Genomic DNA, 12,643 nt, shown 5'->3' on the forward strand with positions numbered 1-12,643 from the left:
TGCATCATAGGCTGCAAGCGAATAAGGTGAAAATTGTAATACCGAGACAATACTCGAAAAGAAGAATCGAGGTAGATGGTATCAACGCGGAAGGATGGTCGGAGCTTTGAATAGAAGGAAAAATGAAGCGTGGGCCGTGGCTTAATTGCTCCGCGTCGCGATTGTCTTATGCACGGTTCGACGATGAGGAACTTTCTTGCACGCCCAACCTTTTCCGCTCGCGGATTTTTCAGCTCGAGTGAAAACGTGTCCCTATCTTCCCACATCAACTCGATCGTACCTTCCGTTTCTATGCTCTCCATTAATATCTTTCACATCTTTTGGCAAATATGACTCTGAAAGACCGTCCCATCACGATTTTCCGCCAATTGTGTTGATCTAAAAATATCCCCCAAGTTAGAAATAACTAGAAATTATTTTTGTAATCTTCGCTACACAACAACAGTAGTAAGAGCGTAAAAACCTAACCTCAAAGTCTAACGGGCAGTCCCGCTTGATTTTGAGGTTAGGTTTCCTAACCTAACGGGAGAAGGACCTAACTTAACCTAACGATAACGGTATTAGTCGTTGGCCGACTATGTGCATATATAAAAGAAAATAATGATTCGGAAAGGCAGAAAAAGTCAAAAATAAGTTAAAGTTCGTTGGACTCCTTTAAAGCGCCATCTTTTGAGGAAAACCATAACCATAACCCATCGCGTGGTCAGTTTCTTGAAGAGATGTATTAACGAAGAAGACACGGCGAAGTTGGTCACAGCCACCGAGAACTCCGTCGTTCTATCGTCGTTGACGTTGTCGTGATCCTATTTTTGGAGAAGCCTCGTCGAAGGCGACCATCCACGTGGTGGGGTTGCGACCATGGACCATCGGCCGCGCCATTTATGGGCGCATCGCGTCGCGTGGTCACTTAGCCGAATTGCAATCTACCACCCTGAAATTTACTCTGCACCCTCGTAAACGAATAGTTTGAATTTTTCAATATTCGAACTGTAATGTTCTTCACTGTCCCGATAGGATTTCCACTTTCATCTTCTATTGTCTGTTCGTTACTCATCGGTTACTTAACACGCAGACGGCATTACGAATCGACGTGCAGCGACAGCACGGTGAAAGTAACTGGAATACGTAAAATGCCACCCAATCTGTCTTCGGGACGTGTCACTTTGCGAACGATCGTTAATTAGTCATGTAAATGTCGTCCCGAGGTGTGATAATTATTTATTCGATGCGACACGCCCCTTGATACTTCGCTCAAGGCGATCAAAGAGAAACGGTAGAAAAAAGTGGGGACTTACGATCCGCGTTCACTTATCGAACAGAGGCCTACCAAGTTGGACCTACGCGATCCTTAGGTAATTTCGTAGGACTGTGAACACGTCGAATCGAATTGCATCTAAATTCCAACTGTTTTCTCTATGAAAAGGGTTAGAAGGTTGGTGGTTGGTCTTCTGAACAGTATGCCCGGTTGTAATCCGGGTTTGCTCTGTATGGCCTGAAAGATGTCGAGTGCGCTGGTTTCCAGGTCGCCAGCAACAGGTTTAGGCGTGGTATCCACCACGGATAAGCGTTCCTCTTTCTCGACCGTCACCTCCGATTCCAATTAACTCCCTTCATCGATTCCAATCAGGATTTCCTCTCCTTTGTATAAATCCATTGGACGTCGAGCAACGTAATTCAAAAGCTTTTGCTCTGAACAGAGTTAGCAGTGGTATCGAATGAAATGAGATATATTGTCTTCCTTTTGATAAGAAACATAATGCTATCGGTATCGATAGGAGTAACGGCTTGTAATTAAATTGTATCGCCAAGAGAGACTGGTGTGAGACGTTAAAAAATCAGCTAATCGAAGCAGGAAGTGATCTCGGATTAGCGGGCAATCGATGAACCATCGAGTCGAACCGGTTCTAGACCGGACGAACACGTCCGCACAAAATGACACCTCGTTCGATGATAAGGCCAACGATATTCGATACGAAACCTGCCTGATGACTGGCTACAGTAATCGACTCTTTGCTTTGACCTCTTTCCCAAAGGTCACTTCCTACTAGAGGTGCCAACGTATAAGATATCCCAACACGTGAACCGGTCGTTTCCTTCGTTACCGACGTTATCGTTCACAAAACACGCAATTCTTCCTTTTTCCTCTTTTTTTTTCACGGCCAGACGATAAGCACGCGATTTCCAGCGAAATGATTTCTTTTATCAAAGTCCGCTCGATGGGCGTGAACCGGCGAACAGCTTTCCAAACTAGTTCCGCCTATCGAACCGGCAGACGTGGATGGATAACAACAGGTTGCCTCCAGTCGCATTATCGGAATAATATAGAGGCGAACCCGGTGATAATGGCAACTGATGAAAACAACAATGACCGTGGTCAATTGACGCCCATTGAACGAGTGACCATGGTTCTTTATTCCAATCACCGCGTCAATTCAACTCGGGATATTATCTTTCAACTATAGAATCCTTATGATTGGATAGTACGATGGGTGGTCAATTCATCAATTTGTAAATTCGAAAATTTCTCAAGAAATCGACGTGTTTTATACGATATGCCGATAAACGAAATTACATCCCTGTTCATAGTTATTTCCTTGGTTCGCCACTAGCGCCCTCTGTAAGTCCGCGCGTTCGGGTTGCCGTGATTCAGGGGCCGCCGATCCAATCAATCGTTATTCAAACCTCTCGCTACTTCCCATCAAACGAATCTCGAAAAGATGTACTGTTCGGAGAGAAAATGAAAATAACCTCTTTTCAAGCCTGTAGTCTCACGTTTAGATCTTTATCGACGGCGGTTAATGCAGCAAACAGCCGCCGTTGATGTCACCGGTTGTTCCCTTCGCACTCCTCTTGTGCATGTCACGGTATAATCGCTTCCATTCCTTTCACCGTTCCGACTACGACGTAGAACAGGTTGGAGGATAGACAGGAATCGTAGATACGCTACGCACGTAGCTCGTTCTGCATGCTCGAATAACCGCGTCCAACACGCTCCGTCACGATCCAGATCCATTAATGATCCATCGCGGATCATTACGTCCGATGATCCCGGCGAATCGTCCTGCTGAGACGATCGAGTGAAACCGTTTCATGAGACGGTGAATTCCAGAAATCTCACTGCTGAACATGTGCGCGCAATGTCTTTACAACACGCGTTTCCCTCGACTTCCATTTGCCTTTATATAACCTGCATGCAACTGGTTATGACTGCAATAGTTGTCGATGGAAATGGAGGATACAAGTGTTTACTTTCCCTAGGAGACCGTCACTTTTCCTTGAACACTCGGCATCTTTTGATCATTTCCTGTCGCGAGCTTTTCATCGGGCACTCGATCATCGTTGCACCGGTAGACGGTACAGAGCAGACCTTTATGGGCGCGTCAGAAAAGTGGAACAAACCCGACAGAAATAAAATCGTGCTCGAGTGGGACAACCGTGAAAGTTGCCCGCGATTCGCGTCCACTTTGCCTCCGCAAAGCCTCGGATTCGGCTATCCGTGATGATCGAGACATAGTCATCGAAAGTGAAGCTGTGCTGCGGGGAACACGGCGAAATTGGAAAGCTAGACTTTGGCTCGCTTCGTTGGACCATTCAGGAGACAACGCAATCTTGGACGACTCGTGTCGTTACTTTTGCACCGTCCAGTCTCTTTCGCGTTCAATCGAACGACACTGACCCGTGAAACTTTCCTTTTTTATCCGAGACTGTTTGTTGGAATAGATTTTCTGCCAGTCGATCAGGAACTTTGGATATTTAATTAATTCGTCGTATTTGTCGTCAAGAAATAAAAAAGTTATATTAGAGGGGTTTCTTCAAGGTCCGCCTGAAAGTTTAGCCAAGAACAATCAACTGGTGTAGGAATCGCAGACAATTAACCAACTTTTTTTCGGCATCAGATTCGAGACGTTCAGTTGCGTAAGATCCGCCGTCCATTGTTTAAGTTTCTCTAAACGATGTGGGGAAAGGTGAGGCAAGGTTAAGTCAAAATTAACATCTACTTCGAGGCGTCGATTAAATCTAAGCTAGCCTGACGAGACTTGAAAAAGTTTCTTTCCCAAGATTAAAAATCTGGATGTCTCGAAAGGCTGGCATAGTCAGTGTCCAGTCGGTTCGGTCGGCCAGTGGTCCTATAAAACTTCTCCCAGGTCAAGATCCACTTTCTTGCGACTGGTGATCCCGGTTTCCGGTGCCGCTGATGGGACTGGTCGCCGCGAAAAAGAGGCCGGACACGTCTGCGAGCTAAATATGGCCGGACTCGGTCGTTTGTCATCGCCCCACCATCCTCCATTCTGTCCTACGCATACTACACCAACTTCGCCAGATCCTACGATCTCCTCGGCCAACAGACGCAACGTGGCCGTGCTAAGAAAAACTCGTTCATCGAAATTTTGGCTGGCTTCGAGAGCGGATGTTTGGGCCGTTTCCACCAGTCGCCTCTCTACCACGGGATATTTCGGGGTTCAAGGAACTTTCTCATCCTTACCGTCTGCTTTGTCTATTTTTTCTCTTCGAAGTGCAATTCAGTGAACAAGCTGGTGTTTCTATCGTTTCTCGAATGAAAAACTGACGACTTGGTGAATAGTTTTGTGCTCTGATACCTTGTCCAATTATTCAGTTGATTAATTAGAAGGTCTAGTGATCGAGTGATCAAACTAGTGACTAGTGTTAGGGACACAGGGTTACTGTTCCCAGATAATCCGAATTCTGTCCCCGAGGGAAGTTAAACGAACAGCCTGAACATCGAATCCCTAGAACAGGTCTGAAAAAGAGACGGCAGACGCGTTTAGCTGGGACAAGTCCGATGACCTTGACAAGAATAACTCCCAAGGCCGGACATCAGCCCGCGAAGAAAGATGGAGACTCGTGGTTCCGTTTACTTGCTGATTATCCTTGTCTTGCCAGTGATCCTGTGGCTGATCGGAAACCTTAGCAGAAGCAAAGTCCTCGCGGGTGTCGCTAAAGCTGCTAGGTAAGATTCTCATTGCTTACCCCTCTCCAATTTTCCTTCAGATTTCTCGGTAAAATCTGAATAAACGAATACGTAGTAGAGAGTTTAGGAGACACGTTCGAGTTAAGTTATTTATACGAAGAAGGATGAGTCACGGAAAGGAAGTAGGAAGAGAAAAAAAAAAAATGAAATATAAGGATTGTAGGTGTTTTGCATAGGTCGGCTGCTCGTCAGTTTCAACAGAACTGTGACTGAAATAAATTTCACGGTGGAGCAGGCATAAAGCAACTTCCATAACTGCGTCGTTTCGACGAGTTTCAGCTGGCATACGGGCCATGCTTGCTCCATTATTGCTACCTTTAGGAACAGAAAAAGGCGTTTCGTCTTGGGACCGTCTGCCAGACTCGTTAACCCCGCTTTTTGGATCTCATGCCGGGGGACCGCTAGCGAGAACAGACTCAATCCCGCTGCCACCTAGCGGTCGCCGACCGAATTAAGGGCGCCCGGGGAGACTCATCGCCTTCCCTTTCCACTCAATGCCTACATACCTTAATCGTTTACTTTAAATTTCAAAGGGTTGAACGTGTTCCTTATTCCGGGTTCGACGCACGCGGTACCGCGTGCTTGGACATTGTTCTTTGTCCCCGGATTTCTTCCTCTTAATCGATTGGCACCGATCCAGCGGAGGATTCAACAAAGAAAACATGTAACGAGACGTTTCCAGAATCGGTGCAGCGATCTCGTCGCGACGAAACATCCTGGATTTTATTTTCGATCCGATCGCCACGTGGGTTGCATTCCTCGTTTTAGCGTTTCTCTTAATAGCTTGCGAGTTAGTCCTCAGACGCGAAACGCGGAAGCGCAGAGGTAGACTGCGACGCGTTCTCTGTCTTCCGAATTTTGCAATCAACTTTTGCGATGAAATTAGGCTGGTAGCTAGCGGTGACCCGTAGGCCACTAGGAACGTGTCAAACACGCTAGAACGCATCTGATCGACTCGTCATTGCCTTGCTTCACCAACCGTTCCATTTAGGATCAGGCCGATGACGCGACTCATTATAATTACGATGCTGCGCCTCGAGCCTCAGTCTCTCTCGTGCTGTTGTCCTCGTCCGTTGCGCAAGTGATCGAAACATCGGCTTTGTTAATTGCCCGCGCCCCCGGTTCCACTCGTTTTTACCGATGAAAATGGAATGGCAATCGCGCGCAACCGACACGGAACTGACTTTAATGGTCCGTAACTTTGAAATACGATAGAATTTTTATTTTTCACATTTCTCGATTTTTCTTTATAATATTTTTTTTTTATCAAGACTGCCGGAAGTGTCTCGCAAATCATGGCAATCGTGAACACGGTTCTGGTACGAGTTGGAAAGAAAAAAGATGACTAACAGAATTCTAATTACCCCGCAATTTACGTTATCATTGAAAAACGAAAGATAGGAAGATAAATCCTATGCTCGTGAAATTATATATAGCCACCACGTGGAAAGAGAGTATAAGAACAACTTCTATTTTTATCATTATCTCGAGATAGCGAACGATGCTCTCAGATCTAGTAGCACTTCTTCTCGTTGCCTTCCACTTTGCATACCGATTAGATAAAACGACTTCCGCTCCTTTCCTTTCTCAACTAACTCTAAATCTAAATGATCCAGCTCGAACCAACGAGCGTTTAACCCTTCTTTCAATTATTCATGTTTTTACTACTCTCCTCCTTCGGGGGTCTATCTGACCCGTAACGAAAATTACCTTTCCACGGTGTAGTTAAGAAAAAAGGTAAACTGCGTGAACAGACTTTTAGGCCGACCAGAAGCGTTTTTGTAACAGATTTGCGTAACTAACGACCGCGAGGACAATCACGTGTTTATAATTAAACGTTTTACGTAACGAGTCTCGTATTTAACCGGCACCGATTCTCTCGGTTACGCATCGATTGATGCCAATAGTCGGCATCAAAGAACGATCTCGTTTCAATAGAAAATTTCATCCGATTTAGTAGAAGAATAGAAAGTTCGTTTACGTGGGATCGATCTGTAGTATCTTTGAAGGAATTAGAAAATAAGTTGTTGATCAAGATTTCTTTTTTTTTTTTATCGTTCCGTACGCACACGTTACGGCAATCTAAGTGTTAATGATTTATCAGATAGTATTGTGTTAAACAATCGACGAAGATCAAAGCAGAAAAGTCATCGAGTTCCCACTCGGAGCGATGCTTTTTTCCCCCGTTTCACGAACCTCTTCATGGTCGAACGATCACGACGATGATCAGCACGGTTTTTCCATTTATTAAGCTGCTCGAACATCGTCGGAAACATTTGTCAGCGATTTCTTATTTCATAGAAAAAAGTAGATCGATTTTCACCGTTCTTCGATACATTTTTTCCACCATATTACAAATTTCAGAGAAATCGTGGGAATATTAATAAAAATCTATTTTTATTATAAATAAAGTCAGGAGTGTCGAAAGGTGTACACAGGAAAAACGTAATTTTATCGAACGTTGTATTGTCTAACATTTACCTGAAACCATTTACTGAATTGCTATGAAATCGGCCGCGATACGAGCTGCATATTTATCTTTCTCTGATAAAGATCAAAACCACTGCTTAGGAAATTCTACCGACCATTTCCGCTTGCCGTGAAACGGAAGTGGTCTCGTTCAAGATAAACGATTCTCTTTAAGCTGTTAACCTTGTTTATTCGCAGTTAGTTTGAAAAAATTCATCAAGTATGTTCGATCTCCGGTTAAATAAAACTAGGTATGAAACGCTGGATAATTCCCTGCGTTTGGTACTGCGAAGGCGAGCATCAGCGGTGGTGTTTTTAAGACGTCGATCGGATTTCTGTGCAGGTCCGCGTTGCAGACGTTACACAAGGTGTCGAGCAAGGCACGGGAGCAGAACTACTTCCTGGGTGGGTTGTCGCACGACTGGGTCAGCTACTATGAGCAACGAATCGAGAGCGATCGCTCGTGTCTCAACGAGTGGCACGCTATGGACAGCCTGGAATCACGGAGACCACCGTCGCCGGATAGCGTGCGCACCAAGTAAGCCCCAATTGCCCTTTCTTTGGTGCAAGACACGCTATGTTGGTAGTCCGCCTATTTCACGATATATCCTTTCTAGGCCCAGGGAGAGGGACGAGACTGAACGCGTGATCCGATCGACGTTGAAAGAGATCATGATGTCGGTGGACCTCGACGAGGTAACCTCGAAGTATATTCGAGGTCGTCTCGAGGAAGACCTCGACATGGATCTCGGCGAGTTCAAGCCGTTTATCGATCAGGAGATGCTCACCATTCTGGGTCAAATGGACGCGCCGACGGAAATATTTGACCACGTTTACTTAGGAAGCGAGTGGAACGCGAGCAACTTAGAGGAGCTCCAGAAGAATGGGTTAGTTCCTTTGATCCCCCTTATCGTTACATATCATAATGTAACTATTGGCAAATCATAATGATTTTTATTAAAAATCAAAATTTATTCCCTTTTTCCAGTGTCAGGCATATTCTGAACGTTACTCGGGAGATCGACAACTTCTTTCCCGGGATGTTTACGTACTTGAACGTCCGCGTGTACGACGACGAGAAGACGGACTTGTTGAAGCACTGGGACGACACGTACAAGTACATCACGAAGGCAAGGAAGGAAGGCTCGAAGGTGTTGGTTCACTGCAAGATGGGGGTGTCCAGATCCGCCTCGGTGGTGATCGCGTACGCGATGAAGGCGTACAATTGGGACTTCTCGCAGGCGTGGAAGCACGTGAAAGAGAAGCGTAACTGCATCAAGCCGAACAACAGCTTCCTGCTGCAGTTGGAGACCTACCAGGGTATATTAGACGCGATGAAGAACAAGGAAAAACTTCAGAGGTCCAAGTCGGACACTAACTTGAAGTCTCCGACATCTACGAAGGATCAAGCGAAAAAGGAGGAGAAGTCCGATAACGTGGATAACGGATTGCAAGCTGTTTCAGGTTCTGAACTGAAGAAGACCAGTCAGAGGCCGAAGAGTTGGTCGCCGAACGTGAAGATCAGCGAAACCATGTTGCCGTCCGGTAGGAAGCGTTTCAAATCTATCGTTAAGGAAATTCTGTCGAAAGTAGCGGTTAATTAAACTCCTTGTTGCAGCGCCCCTTTCGCAGTCCCTCGAAAGCATCGACAAGGCAGGAAGCACGGAAGTGACCAGGGAGGATCTTCTTCGTTCCAGCAGTCAGAAGCCGGGTATGGCGCAGGAGGCGCGAAACGTTTTGATGCCATGCGACAACGGGCAATCGTACAGCGTTTCGCAGAACCAAATCTTTCACCTGCCTACCCATCCGGCGGACTCGCCTAGCGTGAAGCACCGAGTCAGCAAGCTCGAGACGCAGGGTCAGAGGAGGAAAGGTTTGGTGCTGAACCTGACGAATCAGTTCGAAGCGGTTAGCAGCAAACCGTCTTCCCCGAGCTCGGACTCGGACAACAAACCGCTGCTGCCGAGTCCCGTGTCGGATGTTAACGAAAACGGGCTGTCGCAGCAGACGGAAGTGAAACAAGAGGTGTGGGATCCTGGTGAGAAACGCGAAACGAAGAAAACGGAGAACGGTAACGATAGTGAATGTCTAGTCTGGACTGCATCGTCGTCCGATGCAACGTGTAACGATTCGTGTAGTAACGGTAAGACTAACGGGGAAGTGAGTGGGGAGAGTGAGTACGTCGGGACGATATCGATGTCGGTGTACCCCGGCTGTTTGTCGCGGAAAGCGACGAAGAAGGACGGGGATCCTTTTAGTACGCAGGTCGACAGAGTGTTCGATCGCGAGGAGAGGCAAGGGGAGCCGGTCACCAGGGACTCTCCGAGTCGGCAAAGCTCTTGGAGCAGTTACGACAGTGCCGTGGTTCTAGATAATAATTCGGTGCACAGTTCGTGGGCCACGTTACCCTCGAGGAACAGTTCTTGGGGTTCGTACGATATGCGACCTTCGGATCTCCTCGGTTCCAGTGGTCTTTTCCCTTACGACAAGGAAGAGATACCTTGGCACCCGGGTACGGTGAAGCGGACCAAACAGAAACTCGAAGAGAACACCAGCTCCGGAACGGTGAAGCGGGTGTGCACGCAGAATTCCGATAACGAGGACAAGGACAGATTGGCCGTCGAAGAAGATTCCTACAATCCGGTACTCCTACACCACACGGCGTCCCCTACCCCGCGTAGAAGGGATTCCTCGCCTAGCCAGGAGCATAACTTAAAAGTAGAGCCCACCCCGGTTAGAAACTCGCCGAGTCCGATCAGAGGGATCGACATCTCGCCCGCGTCGATTCGTCAGATCGGTCGACTGTCCACCAGTGCCCCGGCCCCATCCTCTCTCTCCTCGGACACGGACCTCCCCTTGTCCTTAAGATCCTGCAGGTCAGAGAGCGAAACGTCGAGTCCTTGCGTGATCAACACCACTCAGTGTACCTCTGTGAAGCATCACAAGATGGTGCTAGAGAAGCTGAGTAACAAGTCCATGTTCAACAAACGTTGCCTCTCCGTCGACGACTCCCCCGAGGCGGAATGTCCGCGAAGCACCTCGGGTATCGTGAAAAATCTGAAAAAGGAATTCGAGGCGAAATCGACGAAGCTAGAGAAGAGTCCCGAGAGTAGTTTCGAAGGGGAGTCGTCGATGGTCGGCCGACCAAAGAGGGACGTGAAGATCCGAAGTTTACCCTCGTCGCCAGTGATCCCTCACAATGAATCAAAGATTCAGACCCCGTCCGAAACCAAAGAGAAGGGGAAGCCGAGCGAAAGTGTATCGCAGGACAGTTCGGAGGACCGGTCGGTCAGGGTGCTAGTGGGCAAGTACGAGGTGAAACCAGACTCTAGAAAGTCCTCGGAGATCCAGCTGCGCGTGCACAAGGACAAGGATTGGGAGGCTGTGGATACACCGAATTCGGTAAAGAGCAAAGCCACTCCCGAGTACAGTAGAAGGTCAGCCCCGATCATGATCAACAATCACTCGTCCCCTCTGTTCCCCGAGGGACCGGAAGCACCCGGTAGGCCACCCGTTCCCTCGGCCGGAGTGGTGGCAGCTAGCAAGAAGCAACAACAGCACGGCAGGACGCATCCTCTTGCCAGGCTGCAGGTTAGGCCTAGGCACAGCAGTCCGGTATACAACACCATGTAGAAGGGGAACGTGTTTTCTCCGTTTGTCGAATCAGAGCGCGCGTACCTGACATGCATGGGTATGTTGTCGTCGTGGCCACGATGAAACCGTGTGATCTCTTATGATGCCAACGAGTCGAGGATCCTCCTCTTCGAGTTCGATTCATTTAAATCGACGGGGAGGTACAGGATTTAGATTCGCTTCCCACCATCTTTCTCGATGTACAATTTTACTAATCGCGCGAGTCCTGTGCTACAGAACCGGCTGACAATAAGGCATGGCATCGATACTCGCTCGTTCTCAACGGTCTTGCTTTTACTGCCTTTTCATCCGTTTCCTCTTGTCACATACACAATACATATACACAGACATTACGCGAACAAGACTTACGGTGCCTTGCCTTGCTGTCCCGTATTCGTAAGGCACACCGTGTAAAGTCGTTGAACGCGTTTTTATGTTCCTTCTTCGTCAGACGTGTCTTGGCCTGCCCTTAGTTCAATTATTTTTTAAGCTGGAAATGCAACAATTAGGAAGACGCGGACAGAAAAACTCTCTTTTTCTCTATCTCTCACACACTCTCTCTCTCTCTATATATATATATCTGTTATTCCTACGACGTGTCGTTGTAAAGTTAAATGAAAAAAAAAAGAAACAGAACAAAAAATGGGCTTGGAATCAAACGTGTGATGTTCTGCGGAGACGTAGCGCGGAAGTCGGAGTCAGTGTCGGGGCCCGGTCAGGCTGTGAACGAAAGGGGTCCGTGGCCCCCGCACGATGCTGGCTCTTTGCTTCTGCTTTCTTGTGATCGCCGAGGCGCGAGCGACGGGACGACGTGTAACGTTAAGCTGTACTATTAGTATTTTAGAGCGAACGATGTGATTAGGATGGTGCACAGTATGCGAGCAGACGAAAACTCTGGCTATTTTTCCTGGCGCGATGTTTCCGGGTCGTTCGAACGTCCTTCACCTTCACCTTCACCTTCACCTCATCTCCTCTTACCGTACCGAACTCGTGTAATCGTAGTAGCATCGTCGTGCGACTTGATTGATTTCCCTTTCCGCTTTTATTTCTTCTCTTTCCTATCTATCTCTTTCACTCTCTACCGACCAGTGACGACCATTTTGCCCGTCGAAAGTACAATGAGAAAACCACACGACCCTGGAACCATGTTCCAAATTGGTCGTTCATCGTTCTCAGACATATCATCGGACCCGTTCGTTCTCTGTTTGCGTTCGCAAAGCCATGTCGACCAATTTTATACTCCCCTGATGATGATGATGATTATGATAATGATGATGATGATAATGATGATGATGATGATGATGATGATGATGAATGCGAGGCTCGTTTTTTGATAAGATGCACCCGCGACGACTGTGTGTGTAGAAATATATTTTATTACTGAGATAATTTTGCAGATAATTTCTCATACGTTCATTCTAACCGCTGTTGTCTTTCGGAGGTTATTTGAAGCGACAAGCGATCCTGACAGCGAATGCTATTCAACTGTAACACATTGAATTAGAATAAAATGAAATGTTACATCGCCCAACACTCTGTGCTTTTGCGTTC

At 47.1% G+C, this 12,643-nt stretch overlaps 1 protein-coding gene across 6 annotated transcripts in view; it reads left to right on the forward strand.

The window, feature by feature from the left end:
- LOC114883154 (protein phosphatase Slingshot) overlaps positions 1–12,623 on the forward strand; it is a 38,393-nt gene extending 25,770 nt beyond the window's left edge. For 3 of the 6 annotated variants that reach the window (XM_029200659.2, XM_029200660.2, XM_029200661.2), the window contains 4 exons: positions 7,803–7,997; positions 8,077–8,346; positions 8,448–9,004; positions 9,078–12,623. In XM_029200659.2, the coding sequence (XP_029056492.2) occupies positions 7,803–7,997; positions 8,077–8,346; positions 8,448–9,004; positions 9,078–11,092 (3,037 nt within the window). In that variant the 3' untranslated portion in view covers positions 11,093–12,623. Of the gene's footprint in view, positions 1–4,337; positions 4,970–6,035; positions 6,182–7,666; positions 7,711–7,802; positions 7,998–8,076; positions 8,347–8,447; positions 9,005–9,077 lie in introns of those variants that run through there. The other 3 variants (XM_029200662.2, XM_029200666.2, XM_029200663.2) reach the window with 3 other exon arrangements.
- Positions 12,624–12,643: the final 20 nt, after the last annotated feature.

Source organism: Osmia bicornis, chromosome 1 (assembly GCF_907164935.1).
Source record: "Osmia bicornis bicornis chromosome 1, iOsmBic2.1, whole genome shotgun sequence".
NCBI lineage: Eukaryota > Metazoa > Arthropoda > Insecta > Hymenoptera > Megachilidae > Osmia > Osmia bicornis.